Source organism: Branchiostoma lanceolatum, chromosome 4 (assembly GCF_035083965.1).
Source record: "Branchiostoma lanceolatum isolate klBraLanc5 chromosome 4, klBraLanc5.hap2, whole genome shotgun sequence".
NCBI lineage: Eukaryota > Metazoa > Chordata > Leptocardii > Amphioxiformes > Branchiostomatidae > Branchiostoma > Branchiostoma lanceolatum.
This window is the reverse complement of record NC_089725.1, coordinates 26,034,139-26,052,874: the sequence shown is the minus strand read 5'-3', so window position 1 is coordinate 26,052,874 and position 18,736 is coordinate 26,034,139. Positions and strand designations below refer to the sequence as shown.

Here is an 18,736-nt window from a genome sequence, read left to right as displayed (position 1 = left end):
GGCGTTCAATCAAAAAGGGGCGGTTTCCTGCCGTAGTCGCCAAATGCCCCCGAGTGCTTACTCTGACTACTCAATATATGTCCTCCTGAAGTTAGTAGCTGTATGATACAGCTACTAACTTCAGGAGGACACTATGTCCTCCTGAATTTAGTAGCTGGAAATAACTGCGTGTATACTGTCACACGTGGCTGGTTACGACGCCCATAAGTTCGTTTGTTTCGTGTTTGCCGGGCTCCTTTCCAAGGGGCGGTGCGGCTTACATATGTCACATATCTCAACCCCTGCTGTTGAGGACGACATCTGTGGTCAGGTACCGTTACTCCCCCCTGCCTGCACGGAAAGTGATGATGAGTGCTATTACCTAAACGTGAAAAACATTTCCTGTTGATTTCTATCTGTATACAAAAGTTCACTTGAAGCTGAAAGAAATGGGCAACTCAAAACGCCGCTTGTGACCATTGATGTTTGATTTGACTCCATGTGTTTCGGCAAGGCGGTTAAAAGGGGCTTATTTTTAAACCACGGCTTGGTGTCAGCAGGTAATTGATTACCTCCACCGCTTTTGTCGTGAAGTGGCTCCCTGTCATGTCTGTGAGACAAAGGCCGACAACCAAATCTAGACTTTTGGTTAGTTAGGGGACTTGTTTATGTGTTTCCAGTCATACATATTAGCTGGCTATGTAGTATGTATGCCAAATGTGTGTAGATTAGCCAGTGGATGAAAACTGAAAGGCAAGATATCCTGGATGCATTTTGCCTGGTATCCAAACCCTTTTATAGCTCCTGAGTCTTTTCTGTCCTCTCCGTAAATATTTGCTGAGAGGACAGAAGACACACGGGAGCCATAAAAGTAAAATAGGATCAATAGGTTTGGAAACAAATCTGCAGATAAACGTACTGCCGAAAGGTGGCGTGATTTGTTCATATACTAGACCATATGTGCTAACGTCTGTAACTTTCTTGGCGACCTAAGTTGTGCGGTAATGAATCGCCCTGAAGACTAAAGCACGCCTCCTCACCAGTAATATGTTACATTCAATTAGCAAAGAATCCACAAAAGAAAGGGTGAAAACAAGCCTTATGTATCACAGAAATCTCATTTATTTTGTTGCATTTCCATGTCAGGTTTAAGTAAAGCAAAGAACACAGCAAAAATATGGATTATATGTCTTCCGTAGTAACCACAAAAAAATGACATGGGTACACTGGTATAAACAACAATGAGATTTTCTTGAGTAAATCCACAGTATATACATTGATTACCTTAATTTGGCTGTACATTAAAAAGACATACAAAAAGTACATTGCATCAATGATTGCATCTTCCACATCGTGTACTTTGAAAAATATATCATATGCTTTGACAAATATATAACAACAAACACGTTGCATTTATGTTGCCTTGCTCACTACAATCTTTCTGTTTTTCCTTTGTCTGTAAAGTAACTAATTACACACACCAACTGACCAAGGAAATGCTCCTTCACAAAAAAAGTGTTCTAGCAGCAGCGACGGTAACCTTGCATTGGAGCTGTTGCATTGCATTGCACATAAGTAGGAAACGCCGTACCTTATTCTTATCAAATATTCATACATCGGATATTTGATTGTTTTGTTGGCTCAGTCAGATCTGCAGAGCAAAGTGTTGTTACATTCAACTCATACTGGCCTGCCTATAGCTTAGTGCTATCTAGAAATCGTAATCATCTGGTGAATTCCACAATGAATGATCGACCTCATTTACCAGACGTTGGTTTGTCCTTGGTTTGTCTTATGATACGTCACGTCTGGTTTGCTTTTGACAAACAGGGACTGCTGCCAAGACCCAATTAATGGCCGCTTTGTAACAACTTTTACTTCATATTGAAGCTCGATGTACTCGAAAGACTATATACCGTTAATACCTATATATACAATCAATTTTCTACTTAAGGTCTCATTCATGAGTTTTTTCGCCCCATCGGCTTGCATGTTATAAAACGTGTTTTACATGGGCGCGTTCGTAATGAAGCTATAGGAAATGCACCAATGTCATTCATTCTCTGTTGAGCTCATCTACCCTAGATCATTTGAAAAAATTGCCAACTAACAGTTGGCATACAATACCTTTTTATGGCAATTACAAACGGCACTTAGCTAGACCCCCTAAATAGGCACTTTCCAGCTGCAAGTGATCGACCGAATTACCGCCAATGTCCGGCTGTGGACGTCCGACCTCGCGCGCGGCTGCCGAACTTTACCTGTTAATTTCTTCCGTTACAAACAAGCTTTCATCAGTTTGACGCTTGATATCGGCTGGGATAGCTAAACGGGATTTTTACACCGATAAAGACACACGTACATGCAGCCGTTCATTTTTTTGGGCAACGGACTCTTTTACATACCATAAAAGTACTTACTTGATCGTAAGTTTGCATTAGAAAAGTTGCATTGCACCAAACAATATATAGAACAATGTAAAGTTACATTTGAGTGTTAACACGTAACATTTTGCGGGGGGATCACATTCTTCTGCCATAGTAAAACTGGCAGCTGGGTTTTCCAAATCATATTTGGCCTGTCAATACACAAACCAAGGAAGGCCTCCTTGCACAAACATAGGCACGGTGTTTATTTGTGTCTTAGTTAAAACATGCTGCTTCGCAGCCAGAAATGTAACAAAACGTTTAGCTACCCTACCCATGACCTTTGAACGAGTTTGCACTTTGTTTATAACTGTAATCACAGACTAGTTCATTGAATTAAGAAGATTTTGTACAAAACTGCTGACTTATACATCTACTACATCATAAATAGAGCATATTACATGGGCATGTCTGACAAAGTTTACCATGACGACACAGCAACGGAAGTGACAATTGGGAAGAGCGAGTCAGATTTTGGCACCTACTCTTTTTGTATTGAAGCCCTTGCTCCGATCTTTAAGTTTTTTTCACTGATACTTTGTAGCGGTGATCATGAGGTTTGATATATAAATTTAGACCGATGTTCAGATCTCGACGTTTGTTAACATGACACTTATAATTATTACTAGCGTTGGATGAAGTGATTGGGGGAGCATCAACGGGGTACAATTTTGATCTGCTCCATTGAAACACCCATTTCTGGGTTCGCTGTCAGATTCAATTGACTTTCAGTCGTGCCCTTGTTTTTCTGTAAATTTTCACCTTTCTGTAAATTTTCATCTTTTAAATGGTCGAGCCAGGTCTTCATACTGACGGTCATCAGTGGGTTTTCATTGTTTTTCTGTATACGTACTTTTACATCTTGTAGCACGACGTTCCCGCCGTCCTCCGCGTTATGATTGGAGGTATTAAAATGACCGGCCTGGGCCTCGTCACTCCTGTTCTCCTTCAAGTTTGCCGCCCCTTGCGGGCCCAAACAGGACAGCATAACGGGAAGGAAGACAATGCCGTGCACAAGTCCAAACACGATGACCAAGAACACCGTTTTGAAAAAGGTACGAAAGCCGTACGAGGGAGCCGTGCTCAGTGCGGCTATACCCAGGATGGTCGATAACGACCCCTGGAGGATCGGCACGCCCAGACTGTAGAGCGCATGCACAGCTCTGGCGTCGCGACCACTCTCCTCCGCCGTGACAAAGGAGTAGACGATGTGAGCCGAAAAGTCGACGGAAAACCCGATGCACATGATGATGTTAATCATGGAAACGCTGTCTAGATTGACGGCCCAGAGCGTCATGAAGCCGAGAACGCCGGTGCAGATGGACGCAATGGCGAGAGTGACCCAGACGGCGTTGATTGGATGGGGCATGAGGATGAGAGATACAACTAACATGGCGGCCGTGGCGATACCTAAGTTTTGCAAGGTGTTGGGTAGAATGGCGGTGTACTGATCGTAATAAACGAACGCCGGATGGTAAACAATTGATTCTACAGACGCATCAGATGCTAAATCTCTCATATTTATCATCATGTTTTTCTCCTTTAGAGTCCCGTCAATTTGCTTGGTCTGAACAAAAAAACGACTGGCTATAATTCCAGTACCGTTTTCATTGAACAATATATCATGTGCATATCTGGAGAATTCAGGTATCTCAAGAAATCGGCCCCTGAGGCACTTTATGAAGGACGTTTTATTAGCTGGGTTCAACTGCGGTAGATAGGGATTGAGGCAGATTAGGTCTTTTAATGCCAAGAAATCACGAAGCCATGACTCAGACTCGTTTTTACCACAAGTGAACGCGGTGTCCTCAAACCTCGCTAACATGTTCTCAACTCGATCCTGCACGTCAGGGTCCCAATAGTCTAGGTCTTCTTTAACGACCACGGCGACCCTGATGTCGTACTCGCTGAAGTAGCGGTCGTCCTGCTCGAGGAAGCGGGCGACGTACGAGGCGTCGCCCGCAAGCTTACTGAGCTGGACGCCCTCCCTCAGCTGTACGCACCCCCAAATCGCGACGCCCAGGTACCCAAGAAACACGACCATAACTGCTACTTTAACCCACTCGTTTGTCATGAAAGGCCCGTAGTACTTTTTGAAGAAAAGCATAATGAGGTGATCGTTGTGATCCTTGCCGTCCTGTTCGACTCCCCCCATTGCGTCCCCCCTGCAGCACGATTGCTGGCAACACCCCGACTGGTCGTCTTTCGACGGTAAGGGGACCGCCATGCACGTCAGGAAATGTCGGTTCTGTTTCTCTCGGTACCCGTCATATATCATACACGCTCCAAAGAAATTAAGCTGAAACAAGTACGCAAACACTATGGCTATCCCGCTGTACATACAGAACACGCGGACCCCCGGGAAGCTTGTGATGGCGCCAACAGCGAAGGCCAAGGCGTTGGTCAGCGTGGTGATGGTGATGGAGACTCCGGCCTCGGCGTAGGTGTTGGCCGACCGTTCCTGCACGCTGTCCCACGGGTTGGTCTTCCTCCACGCCGCTAGCAGGATGAACATGTTGTCCACGCCGACACCTGAAGAGGTGTAGAGAGGACGTAATTAGTGAAAATATTGCTATACATGACAGTAAAGGTGGGGGCGCCAAAAATAAGCTTAGATCATATAGACTGTTTTGATGAAGAAATGATAGCTAAGTATTGAAAACATTACGGCCAGCGATCCAGTCACAGACTACGGAGTACCTGCCACAAACTACATGTCCATATTGAAACTGCATGGAAGGCATGTCCGCACCTCTCTGGAACAGCGATTGTGTAAGGTAAACCTTTCCACCAACGCTATGGATATGTTACTTAACTGTTTTTTTACAAGTGTTGTGTACTGACCTATGACCAGGAAAGGCATGGCGGCCACCAGGGTGTTGAACTTGATTCCGCAGTAGGACATCAGGCCGATGGTCGCCAGGACGGCCATCCCCGCGCCCAGGACGCCCACCATCCCCAGGAAAGGCTTGCTGCGCACCGGGTCGATCATCAGGCAGGACAGGACGGCGAACGCCATCAGCATGCTGCCGGTGTAGGCCGCTAGCGTGGGGACGGAGCTTATGGTCAGATCGGAGATCTCCGTCTCCAGGGAGCGGGACGTCGACCACGACACGTCGATGAACTCCGCGGAAAACGTCGCCATGTAGCTGAGGAACGCGCGCTCCCACGCCTCGCTCGACGCATCGTCATCTTCGTGGGAAGACCTGAGATGGTAGATCAGCTTGAGAGCCGTCGCCCTCTCCACGGTATCCGTCCCGTCTTCCAGCGTCACACCGCCAAGGACGGCACCGCTGAAAATCCTGTCCTGGAGCGGGTATCCTACCGTAACGTTTGGCACCTGCGCCGCGACGTAATCCAAGAAGTCCAGGCCGGTCACAACGCATTCTGATTCCCATTTAGCACAGACGGAGGTAAAGGTTAACTCCTGGTCTTCTATTTCTATTTGCGTGATGCTTTTATGAAGAGAAACAGTCGCGTTCACAACCGCCTCGTGTAGCACATTGTCCGCGAGATTGCCACAACCCCTGACGATGATGGCGGCATACCGCCCCGATGTGATCAGACGGGAGGGTAGAAAATGTTCCGAATCGTTAATCGGGAAATGTTCCTGAATGTATGCCCTCTCGGCCTTCCCTGCCCCGTTGTCGGGAGTGTACAGTGTCTCGATAGAATTCTCGTTGTCTATAAAGTAGAGTCCTGCCCCCAGACCCCCTGCCACAAGCAGGGAGACGAACAGAAAGGCGTGTGGCTGTTTTGCAATTATCCGTCCGAACTTCTTGAAACCGTTGCTCATCCATCTTTCAATGAAGCTATGTTCCATCATGGCGCCGCAAGACGTCTTGCCAAACACTTGGGTTCGTCAGATGTCTGAAATGTGATGGAGCATACACAATTAGAACAACAGGTATCAGTATTTGCTTATGCTGTTATCATTATGATGACATTGCCTTCATTGTAATCCATTATAGAACATTTGGAATCATGAACCACATCGTCAGTTTAAACATATGGTATATCATCTATATATAGAAAAAGGAAAGGTGATGCAATCTATTCAAAAATGGATCAGTAACATAGATTGGTCTATTGGTTTGCAATTCTGCTTCAGGTCCACAAGACCACGAGATCTATAACAAGCCCTTCTGGCGTCTTCGTGTTGATTGTTGATTATAGTCTTACGCTATAAGCCATTACATGAGCCATCCCCAGTTATCGTTTCAGGAGATTGGTAACCTTGTACCTTGAGCCCACCTCGCGTTTGAGAACTCGGAGAGCGGTACGCCATTGCTTGAGCTAAGTGATCGCCCAACCTACCAGTACTTATCAAGGTGCTGGCCTGGTGTGTCAGACCATGAGACTGTCTATCAGTTATACAATTTTGAGACGAGAGAAACATCTACATGCACGAATAAGAAAGTTATATAACTCCCATGACACAGCACTTCCCGTTCACCTTTCCCCTACTTCTGTTTGTCTCTATAACAAATACTGTCCGGGCTCTGCTTGCAGTCCGGGCACCCCCGTGACAGCGGACACTTCAAACAAAGCACCACGTCAGCGGTCGGCTCAGATACATCTGCCGCGTGTCACATGGAATTCATTTTATCACTCGCGTTTTTAATGTGTTCCTTTGTTATGTAATGCAAAGGAAGCATATTGAATAAACTAAAATGCATTAGAGAATTGATTTAACAATCTGAGAGATAATAAACCTATGAATTAAAAACACTGAAACGTAGCGACATTTTTTCGATTATGACTGCCATCTGTCTAGATCCCGACGCATTTTTGACGTACAAGGTCATAATGCATAGCCTGGAGTCCAGCCTTATTAGCTTTACTAACACTAAAGCTAATAAAGCTGGACTCCAGGCTTCATAAAGCATTCTTCCCAACTTCATCAATCCACATTAACGCAACCAGTTAGAGAAACACTTACATTCATATTGACTTGAACAACTGAATAAAGGGCACATGGAAAGCAACTGATAAACGAATTGAATAGAATTGATATCATCTTAGCTTTAAAGAAAGTCAGGAACACTACCAGTATAGATATGAGTATGAATATGATCTTTCAGTGAATTTGATGGAAAAACTGTTAAATGTGAATCATGAAATGCGGATACCAATAAACAGCCAACTCGAATCTTAACAATGCCCTTTTACTTATATGCCCGTGTCCTGTTGCTCACTCTCTCTGTCTTGAATTCTTATTTTTGCCTGCGACGACGAACCCTTTACTTTCAATCAAAATCATTTTCATCTTTAAAAAAAAAATTGCAACTATGGGTTATCCATATAACCCCAAACTTCTCGCAATATCCCTTGCACATACACGCTGCCAGGTGTTCTAAACCATATATTTGAATGATGGCCAAGATGTATGGACTGTACAAATTGCGCAGGACTTGTTTTCTCCTAGGTTTGTATCACATTAAAGGTAACACATTAATGAACTGCAAACATCTGATCACATGGTGTTGTCTACATGCCCTTTGTTTCTTCGGTGACTGAAATAGAGCATGTAAACATTCTTCAGAAAACATTATGGTTGGAGTAGATTTGTAAGATGACAAACGGGCAAAGACGATATGTCATTTGCGCCAACCCCGGCCCCTTATTAATTACATAACCACCACCGACAATGCAACACCTGGATTCCTTGATGAAAGTATAAACATCAATGTACCAGGGCACCGTTCGCATAGGATTTGAGATGGACTATCCTAACACAAAGGTGCTTTGCTAGTTTGTAATCCTTTTATACCTCTCCAAACAATTCAAGAGTGATAAGAAGTCGTACTCTCCGAGCAGAGGAGTGGGTCCGGCTGGTTTTTGACGTGTATTTATGCGTTTTTGTCGGGCTTTCTACTCCGTCATGTTTTTTTTTTGTCTATATGGGTTATATAGAAAAAAACATGACAAAGTAGAAAGCCCAACAAAAACGCCTAAAACACGTCAAAAACCAGCCGGACCCAATCCTCTGCTTGGAGAGTAAAGAAGTCGGTCGACTTACGTACTGTAGACTGTCTAGTACCGTTCTACACCTGTTCCTGTTGAGGTCAGTAAAATGGCGTTCAAGAATGAGACATGCGAGGATTTCAACATTGCAGATGACCCAGTTCATACATATTGTCATATTTACGTGAGGAGTTTGAATCTACTTTGGTAAAATAGCCACCTACCACAAGAAAATGATAACTCTGTCCAACGTATCTGACTTAAGAGAACCAGTTGGACCAGGCCGTTTATACCGGTTCTTTCGGGACCACCTCCGATGTAGGACCCCTCTGACCGACCGGTCGTGTAGTGTGACAATGCCGTCGCTCACCATGGCAAAAAACACATAGCACGCACATGAATAGATATGCCTCGATTTGTATGTGTATACTGATTGTAATTATAAGCACTGCAGCGTAACCAATGGATGACAGACAAAACCTCACGGGTATTTTCCTACACGTGTTGATATGTCCCGCACCCTACAGCCAGCTTGTGACCGACCGAGCGTTTTCAGCCATTTTGTTCAGCGATCGATCTTTAGGAGAAAGGAGGCGTGGTTTGTAAGAAGGCATGTCACTACTAGAGCCTTGAATCTCCACTGTTGAGGAAATAACGCAGCCTTTTAGCAATGTTTCATAGTGACAGTTACCTACAGATAGTCCAAGAATTGTTTATGATAAATCAATGTTTAATCTGTCAGATTAGATGATCTAAAAATTTGAACGAAGGATTCACACGTGATAAGCGAGCTAGCATTAACGTTACATGTATGAGTAAAACTGACAATGCCTACTAGAAATCATTAAGGACGGAGTGGACGGGATTTTTGTGTGGAATCAGAATAATGTGTGACATATATCAATGCATTTTTCTCAAGTTTTTATCATTTCTATCAGTTGTCAACAAAAGTTTAATCGTTTAAGGTGCCATGTTGATATACACCGACACTGTGGTGCGGTGACGATGTTGATTAACGACGGAGCCTTACGTTTGGATGCTTAGAATCTTTAGAAACCTGACGAAACGTTTTAGTATCATACAGATGTGTCACAGAGGTGCGCAGTTCCGACTGTCACAGAAAAAACAAACAAAAAATGGGCAAGAATGTGAGGATGGTATGTGCCCATTTCAAAGAACAGAAATGCTTGGGGAGAATTTAAAGAAATAAAGATACAGGTAAGGGATTATTGTCAAATTTCGGTCTTGTCTTACATTGTTTATTTTCTGGAACAGCCTTAGCTTTATCAGCAGTGGCTTATAGCATTATGAATGTTGAATGTTGGTCTATACCTTTATCACTGTGTGTGTCGTCCTAGTCGGCGATGGGTCCTTTGTCCGACACTCTTGAAACCCGACCCCAACCACTCTGCAATGGTCGCTTAAGTAGAACAAGTTACCACGCAGTCAGGCCTGGCGGTTTGCCTGCGACGTAGTGCTTGGCAAGGTGTTCACTGGAACAAGTATACATCCTCGGACCTGAAGTTGCCGACTATATATAAAGAAGCAGCCGTCTGGTAGGTCGGAATTTGACGTCGGTAACTCATATGCAGATGTCGATCCCCAGGATTGCGTAAAGAATGGCGGACTGAACCGAGCCGTCGCACTGTTTGATTTCGTCACGGCCACACCCTCTATTTACGTTTACCGTATCCAGCTCACCTGTCACTGCGGGCAAAGGACGAGTCGCCATCTTGTTTGTTAGTTATATCACATCGGTAGATACGATACACAGGCCAGTGACAGCCCCACAAGCGTGCTGGTGACGTCATAACTGGGTCGCTATTTCTGAAGGTTGCTATGGAAACCGACAGCTCTACCTGCCGGTCACTTACATACATGTTAATGAGCTCCCGATCTTGAGTTCTACGTTTTCCTCTCGAGTTCATTCAGCTGCGGGCAAAAACTTCAAGTGTTTGGGTAACAATTTCTTTAAGTACGCAATCGTCGAACTAAGCCGTCGTGTCCTCAACAAGAACAATCCGCATATTTTCCGACTGAACAGTTGTCCTATTCTAACATCTACAACTTTTTCAATGCAGCATTAAGCGTCCTTCCAACACAAAGAAAATTCAAATTTACCTACTTATTTTTACAATGGAAGATACCACTGTTTTTGTCTAGTTTCAAACTTTTCAACACGTCCTTATCAAGGCAAATGTACATTGAAGGAAAAAATAACAACCACCTTTTGGTTGCACATATAGAAAGATAGACACATATAAAGGAGAACTTCAATCAAGATGCTTTGAATCTATTCTAGCCAGTTAAATGCAGAAAAAGGAAGTTGATGAAGTAAACAGTTAATAAATATGCCCTTCCCTTTCCCCACACACGTACAATACTGGTAACGCCCATGCAGGTGATTCAGAAAGATACTACCGGTAGTTTTAGAAGTTTTGTTTGTATTTTGCTCTGTCCTCTGTATTTGTGTGTGCTAAACGACACATATACCTACCACTGCAAGCAAAGTTTTCTACTTCTTTCTGATGACTACTAGAATGAATACACAATCCGTCAATAGCTTTCACCCAAGGGTAACCATGCACGCCAGTAAAACACTGCCGTGACGTCACAAGACCTGGGTGTACCGTGTCAATGTCCTACAGCACCTTGTTGTGTTGCCAGGTCTGTATCAGTCTGTGTGTTGGCCAAAGAGGTTGGATAATTTTTGCCACTGGATTTAGCTGGCCATAGAGTTACATGTTTAACGGTCAAATAAATTGTTCTCAATGCATGCCTCGGTTCCAATATAAAGTTAAGTATCCCTATATATTCTGGCCGATTTCTACAATTTATTTTTCAGTTCTACGGGGAGGTCTGGTAGAGACTATTCCCTGTCATACAAACGGCGAGAGAAACTCCTCCCTCCACTCAAGTGCCCTGTTTAATTGAACAAACAAAATGCAATGTCAGTCGCCAGTCAATCATAAGGATTCTGATAATATTATTTTTCCTCCGTCACATTTCTAAGAATTATTTTGATAATTGGAACTAAGCTGTATCTATGCAAACCATAGGTCGGTGTTTACGTTCAGAAATCAGCTAAAAGCGTCGTTCCTTTGGAGTCCTGAGCAGTATTCATGCATAAACACAAGTGTATTGACCGTATCAATATTAACTGTTCTGTTCTGAATGCCTGCCGCTGACATTTTAGCTGACTGTAGCAGTAGACCGGTTTGGGAGCGGCTCTCCCGGTTACCTCGTGATCATGAGATAACGTTATAGATTATGTTTCGCCAACGAAACATATTGTTTTTGTCAGGTTTCTTCTCCTTCTTCTCCTTCTTCTCCTTCTCCTGTCAAATCTTCAAATCGATTCATCTCGGTCGTCCGTCGACCAAATTGGCTGAAATTTGGTATGCAGGTAGAGTAAGTGTATACCCCTAGACGCTTTTTTTTATATACGTTTTTAAAATGATTTTATCGAGGTTTTTTGGTCATTTTCCGACAAAAGTCGCACATTATGGCCTCCAGTGCCGCGGTGTTGAAACCTAAGGACCTGAAATTTGGTTTAGTTGTGCATTGGATATTTACTCAAAGGACCCCATTATTTTTGTTGGCATACACTACTTCAAAATGATTTATTTTGCATTTTTTTGATGGAATATTTGGTTATTTTGTGCACTAACAGGCCTGCGGGCGGATGACCTACTTTCCCCAGGAGAGCTCCTCATGGGACGTCATCGGAGCCCAGTTTGCTTGTCTGTGTTCTTTTTCTTCGTCTTCTGCCCAAATCCAAGTAGATGTGAGGTGGTAGCTCTACCAATGGTATTGCAGAAAGTTATATGTACCTTGTACATGGTTCTGATGTTATATTTGAGATGTAGGTACCTTTAAGAAAGGTAAATACACCTGGCCATAAATTATGCTTATGAGGACCTGTTAAAATAAAGGTAAGCCTGGCAAACTGACAAAATGGGCTGTCCCAATTTTTTTGTTTTTGTAATTCTTTCATTATATTTCAATTTGCCCAGGTATTATTTTGGGACAGCCCATTTTTGCATGGGGAGGGGTATTGGCGAAACATGCTGTATTTGCTCAGGGGCAAATGACGGCCTTTCTAGTATGTGCTGTTTCTCCCAGCAACCCCGTCCCGTCACACACGCTTGGACAGACTCACATATTGACACAATTTCTCCCGATGTCAGCGTGTCCCAGCTTTCGTATGGACCTTTTGCCCTGCAGTCCAAGGACATATAGATCCAATACTGTATTTTTCTATTGAATAAACAGTCGAGACATCCAGGCATTTGCAACGTAGCCATTCGAACATGCACATGATAGATCCGATAATTATAGTGATCAGTTATTCGAAATTAGAAGATGTGGTTAACCCGATAATCACAGCCGACATTATCTTGCGGACACCAAACCTAACTTAATTTGCGTTAACTGGGGTAGGATTAAAGACGCCTAGCGGCCGCTTGCATCGTTACACTTAAGTTGCAGGTACTTCAATATGAGACTATGTACTTTCGCTGAATGGGGTATGTCGTTCCACCAGACGTCTTGTCTGCCCTGTTTTCTCTCCGTCTCCCGATCCCAGTCTAGTTAACTCCTCTCGCTATGCAACACAGCCATGTTCCTTACTGTAGTATTATTGTAAAATAATCTCTCAGGTCCCGATCCGCAATATATAGATCAGACCCTTTTCAGGCCGCTGGAAATCACAAAAATCAAATCAGCAACCAAGCTAACGCCCTGCAGTCCACCCAGACACCTGCGTTCACCATCAAGCTTCGTTGGTCTTGGAGTGACTTATGCGACGAAAGTCCCGTATCTGTGTTACTCGAATGTCAACGACCCGCTGGTTTATAAACTTTTGTGAACCTTGGGGGCCAAAGGCCACAATTCATCATGTGCTGTTCACGTGCCATTTTCATGCCTGTCAAACGTTTTGAATATAACGTTAATATCTCAGTCTTTTAAGAATCATTCGGATACTAAAAGGTCATCATTGACATACGTGAGTACATGTGGTGGAAGCGCGTTTTTTTTCCATTTCAAAGCTCCTTGATTGTCTCTGTACTTATAGTTGTCTCAGTTGATCATAAAGCAGATAGTGTGTTGCCTAGAGTCCAGCCGGACCAGCTTGAAATACGGCTGCATTTCATGCTAGGGCCTCGTGTGATATAGGAATTATACTCTAAATCGTACACAGTATTTTTCGCAAATCTTATCTTGATTTTTTGTCCCAAAGAAATGCCTAGAAATGAGCGTTACCTAAGACACTTTAGACAAATGGGCGTGGCACTTTGATGGTAGCCAATCAGCTGTTCGTGCACCCCTCAGGTCAAAGTTGAAACGTCTAGCGTTCACTTCCGCACAGAAGCTGAGTTCTTGTGGAGAACTTGTATGCCAGTGGGTATGTTTTACAGATTTTACACGGAATGTGAAATGTTTGAGACTTCTATCACCATGTTTGCTTTCCTTGAGATTGAGGAATACTCCAGCTGGTTCCCTGTAGAATCGTAATTTTTGTAGGGGCAACGCACGGACCGTTATTGTTCTTATACTGCGAAGTAACGTTACAGTTTAAAAAAAACCTCGTTACTAGTATACTGCAAAGTCTGCATGACTTGCAATTTTTTTCTGTGACTCTAGGTCTGTCTAGCAGTTAAAAGTAGAGTGCCACATGTGTGGTAACTAATCCATATCTATCTATTCATATCATATCCGACAGGGCATTTTTAAAACGTTGCATCTCATATTTTCAGCTTATATACTATAATATAGGACACACCTGACAATAAGTTACGGCAGTGGGAATATCTACCATGCCTTCTATGTGCCGGAGTAAGGCCCGTCTTGACGGGAAGACTGTCATAGTAACTGGGGCCAACCAGGGCATCGGCTTTGAGACAGCCAAGGACTTGGCAGGAAGAGGTGGGTGATATAAGGCCATAGAACCATGAAACAACAGCAGGTAACATTGGTTTATGCAGGATGTGAAAAATAGTTCCTTTACATAAGCCAAATAGAACATTTACTAAAATCCAATTTTTTGGGGGGTAGCCTAGGTCAGGAAGTAATACTCAACTCTCATAAAGTATGCTAGGTATCCTAAAAAACATTGTGTTATCACAAGGACATTATATATAATGTCCTTGGTTTATCAAGGCCTAATCAAGAATGTCTTGAAATTGAATAACTGGATATCTAAATTGTGATACTGATAGTCTGTGTAAATGCAAACTCTGCTGTCCAGGGGTTTTATGGCCCCTACCCACAGGGCCAGAGGTGCCTGCCACTATAGTGCGATTCAATCAGGATGGAAGTGTGCATACCCTAGGGATTACTGATGCTGTAGAGCTCCTTAGGTTCACATTTTTTTTAAATGTGGCAGAATTATGAGAGTTGACGTCACATGGAAAGCTGTTTCCACACATCATAAATTAATCCTCAGTCTGAACGAGATATTTCCTTTTAACGACTGGCTGACAGGTGCAAAAATCATCCTGGCCTGCCGAGATCTGACGAGAGCTCAGAAAGCTGCTGACAACATCAAAGAGGAGACTAAGAATGAGAACATCATCGTGCATCAGCTGAACCTGGCTTCCCTGGCCTCTGTCCGCAGCTTCGCTCAGAAAATCAATGAGACAGAAGAACAGCTGAACATTCTGATTAACAATGCAGGTGAGTCCAACTGTAATTCAACACTTCAACTTATGGTTAAAGGTATCAGCATTGTATTAATCCAGACCTATCTTAACGTCACTTGTGTCCATTTCAAAATGATGGATGAATGGATGAATGGATGAATGGATGGATGGATTATGTGCATTAATATTTACATCTGATCACCAATGTTAATGCAGAAAAAATGTCACTCATGTATAAGTACTTTTTGCTGGGATGTTCTAACGGCTGTTTGCACTTTGATTTTAGGAGTAATGGCGCCTCCAAAGATGCAGACCGATGATGGATTTGAGCTGCAGTTTGGAGTGAACCACCTGGGCCATTTCCTCCTCACCAACCTCCTCCTGGACCTGCTGAAGAAGTCTGCTCCCAGCCGGGTCGTCAACGTCTCTTCTTACGCTCACAACTCAGGCAGACTCAACTTCGACGACCTACAGTGGGAGAAGAGGCAGTATGATCCAGCCAATTCCTATGGGGACAGCAAGATAGCAAATGTCTTCTTCACCAGAGAGCTGGCCAGGAAGCTGGAGGGTAGGTAGTTTGGACGAACATCCAAGCAGATGTAAGGGGAAGGCTGAATGACACAGAAAAGGACAGCTGGAGAATGTAGCAATTTAGACTCACCCCAACATCTGCTTGAAGATTAAGTTTGGATAGCTTTTAGTTGAAAATGAACATGTATCAACATTCCACTGTGAAAATGGTATTGAGAAATTTGTTTGTTTTTTATTGTTGTTTAAAAATGTTCTTTGAACTCAATAGTTCAGAATGCAGAATCAGAAAAACTTTGAAGCTCATACTTTTATAGTTAGTGTGGTTAGAGACTATGTCAATCACCTAACTAAGCATAAGTATGTTTCTCTTCACAACTGTCTTGAATACTGTATATACATCATAATGACATTATGAAGAAAATGTAATGGACTGAGATACCAAAAGACTGCTATGTTCTTTTCTCTATACAGGGACAGGTGTGACGACATACTCACTGCACCCAGGAGTGATCAAGACAGACCTGTACCAACACCTGGGCACCAGCATGGGCTGGAAAAGTGGGATCATTAACACCTTTGCCAAGTGGTTTGGGAAGACGGTAGTGCAGGGTGCCCAGACCACCATCCACTGTGCCGTGACAGAAGGTCTGGAGGACAGGACAGGCCAGTACTTCAGGTAGTGTGGCAGCCTGTCCTTTAACCTAATGCACAAGTGATAGTAACTATGAAAGCAAACATTTTATTCTAGAAGGGCCAAGTACTTGAAAAAAATAAAGGACCTTCAATGATTTTGATGATCATATCATAAAACATTACACATTTACAGGTGTTACATCATTTACATGGCTTTGAATGGGCGAGTGGCTATGCTAGCGGGCCCGAGATCAAGAGGTCAGAGGTTGTGTCCTTGGGAAAGGCAGTTTACAAGAATTTCGTCACTCCACCCAGGTGTAAAAATAGGTACCTGACCTTGGTTGGGGAGGAGAGTTCCACATTCCAATATCGTGCCCTAGACATGGTGGATAACAACCCACTGCCCCAATGACCCCAAAAAGGCTATGGGACTACCTTTATCTTTACCTCATCTATGATATTGATATTGTCAATTGTTTCACCTTACCTTACCTTCCTGTTCCCCTTCCCCCTGCTGCGTTCTACCTTCAAATACCTAGACACGGTGGATAACAACCCACTATTCCTGCGGCCCCAAAAAGGCTATGGGACTCTCTTTATCTTCACCTCATATATGATATCGATATTGTCAATTGTTCTACCTTACCTTACCTTCCCATTCCCCTTCCCCCTGCTGCAGTGACTGTGCACCAAAGCAGCCCAACTCCAGGGCCAGGGATGATGATGTGGCCAGGAGGTTATGGGAGGTCAGCGAGAAGCTTGTGGGGCTCAGCCAGCCAGGGCTGCCGGAAGGGTCCTCAGAGGCCCAGGCTGAAGCCCCAGCTCCATGAACACAGTGTGTGATATGGGACATGTAGCTGCTTTCATGTGGATGCTATCTTTCATTTGGGTGGAACAGATCTTATTATTTGAGAAATTATTGGCTGATGACTAGCATCCATGTTGCAGGCTAAGATTAACTACAAGTTAATATTGTGGTGTATAATGTTTAACAGTTTGTTTGTTTGTTTGTTTGTTTGTTTGTTTGTTTGTTTGTTTGTTACTTAGATGGTAATTCTAATTTAGCTCAAAGTGGTCTTACAAGATATGTAATACTTTTTAAAAAGCAGCACCTTAGCACACAATACCATAGTAGCGTTATTCATATTCTCATGATGAATTAAGCTGTACGATGCTTTGATCTTATAGATTACAGTTTTTTAAAAGTTGGTTCCATAATGTCTTACATTACTGCTTCCTTTTTCGAGTAGTTAAAAATGTGATGACGTAAGATATTCAAACTTCAATACTTTTTATCATTTCGTTTGTTGCTCATAAATCATTGTTTTAACATGTTGCATGCTGAGATTAACTGAAATATAACATTGTGTTGCATAGAGTTGACAGCTACTTACTAGGTGGTAATTCTAATCTAGCTCAGAATGGTCTTTCAAGAGACTTTTTTTAAATGGAACAAATGAAATACAATGTACTAAATTAAATGGTTAACACGGTATACGTATCATTATCAAGAATTTATAATAAGAACTTGATACTCACTTATCGGTGTAGTCCTTTGATCTTTCTTCTCATTGGTTCAAGAAAACTTTATTTTACTGCCACTTGTTAAGCATGAGTAGTTAAAATCTTATATTTTTCTAATAATTCCTTTGAGGCTCAGTTTTGAATACTTGGAAGAAAGTTGTGATTGAAATGCTTATTTGCCTACAGAAACCAGCTAAAAGGCCAACTAGTTATGTTCAGATGACCTTTATTGCTATACGTGCATGTGTTTAGAAACTATGAAGATCTCTTATCTCCATGAAATATTAAGAGCTTTTGTAAATCTGTTTTATGTTGTCTCTGATCTGTTGATTCTGCAAATAAGGCTGTAACAAGCAAAATCTATTTCATATGATGGTCTTCTCTACCAAAATTACATATAGTGTAACTGTATGTGTGAAAGTCATTTTGCTGTCAAAATTCCATGTTTCAAATTTCATCATGAAACATTCAAATCACTTCCACATTTACACAATCTGTACATGGTGATGTATGCCTTTACCTTTAACTAATTTACACATGTAACAAGTATGAAATTCCCATCATTTACAACTAGAAAGAAATACCTTTTGGATTAATCATGCAAATTAGGTATGTGGTATGTATTTGCATAGTTGGATATCTGTTAATGTTCCACTGTCCATAGATTACATATGTTTTATGTATTAAAATCGTGTTATGCAGAACACTGGAATTATTTAACTTCTTCTTTAGTAGTGATGCAAATTAAGGCCTAATGTTCATAGTTTGTCTTTAATTGTGTACATCTTTGCCCTGATCTCTGTCTACGTTATCTGCATGTTGAATAGCATTGAAATCTATGGTTCCTTTGTTGAGGTATACTCTTTGAAAGATATTGACAAAACGCCCCTATAGTTCCAATTCCAAGCTACCAGGGAGCCCAAACCTACACAACTTCTTCCAAGCATCAAATGTTATCTTCCACCAAAACATTAAAACCATAGCATGTCCAGAACGAAAGATACAAAAACCCTGCTGCAGTACCAAGTCCTG

At 42.6% G+C, this 18,736-nt stretch overlaps 2 protein-coding genes across 4 annotated transcripts; one reads left to right on the top strand and one right to left on the bottom strand.

Annotated features, from left to right (window-relative positions):
• Positions 1–1,078: 1,078 nt before the first annotated feature.
• LOC136433700 (patched domain-containing protein 3-like) lies at positions 1,079–10,433 on the bottom strand. 2 transcript variants are annotated; one of them, XR_010755654.1, is made up of 4 exons: positions 9,705–10,433; positions 5,250–6,275; positions 2,385–4,937; positions 1,079–1,927 (listed from the first exon to the last, which is right to left on the bottom strand). XR_010755654.1 is itself a non-coding variant. In XM_066426141.1 (3 exons), exons 2-3 carry the CDS (start codon positions 6,229–6,231, stop codon positions 3,061–3,063), a joined length of 2,859 nt encoding a protein of 952 aa, XP_066282238.1. In that variant the 5' UTR covers positions 6,232–6,275; positions 9,705–10,433; the 3' UTR covers positions 1,079–3,060. The 2 variants fall into 2 exon arrangements, 1 of the variants encoding a protein (XP_066282238.1); XM_066426141.1 differs by having other exon boundaries at positions 1,079–4,937.
• Positions 10,434–13,678: 3,245 nt separating this feature from the next.
• LOC136433696 (retinol dehydrogenase 13-like) lies at positions 13,679–18,408 on the top strand. 2 transcript variants are annotated; one of them, XM_066426138.1, is made up of 6 exons: positions 13,679–13,779; positions 14,132–14,300; positions 14,859–15,050; positions 15,303–15,584; positions 16,019–16,223; positions 16,860–18,408. In XM_066426138.1, the coding sequence occupies exons 2-6, from the start codon at positions 14,192–14,194 to the stop codon at positions 17,008–17,010; spliced, it is 939 nt and encodes a 312-aa protein (XP_066282235.1). In that variant the 5' UTR covers positions 13,679–13,779; positions 14,132–14,191; the 3' UTR covers positions 17,011–18,408. The 2 variants fall into 2 exon arrangements, with proteins under 2 accessions (XP_066282235.1, XP_066282236.1); XM_066426139.1 differs by having other exon boundaries at positions 13,694–13,775.
• Positions 18,409–18,736: the final 328 nt, after the last annotated feature.

Coding starts and splice junctions, on each gene's coding strand:
- LOC136433700 (XM_066426141.1), bottom strand. CDS start 6,231: ATGATGGAACATAGCTTCATTGAAAGATGGATGAGCAACGGTTTCAAG. Junction 4,938..5,249: donor CATGCCTTTCCTGGTCATAG/GTCAGTACACAA, acceptor ACACCTCTTCAG/GTGTCGGCGTGGACAACATG.
- LOC136433696 (XM_066426138.1), top strand. CDS start 14,192: ATGCCTTCTATGTGCCGGAGTAAGGCCCGTCTTGACGGGAAGACTGTC. Junction 14,301..14,858: donor CAAGGACTTGGCAGGAAGAG/GTGGGTGATATA, acceptor ACTGGCTGACAG/GTGCAAAAATCATCCTGGCC. Junction 15,051..15,302: donor CATTCTGATTAACAATGCAG/GTGAGTCCAACT, acceptor CTTTGATTTTAG/GAGTAATGGCGCCTCCAAAG.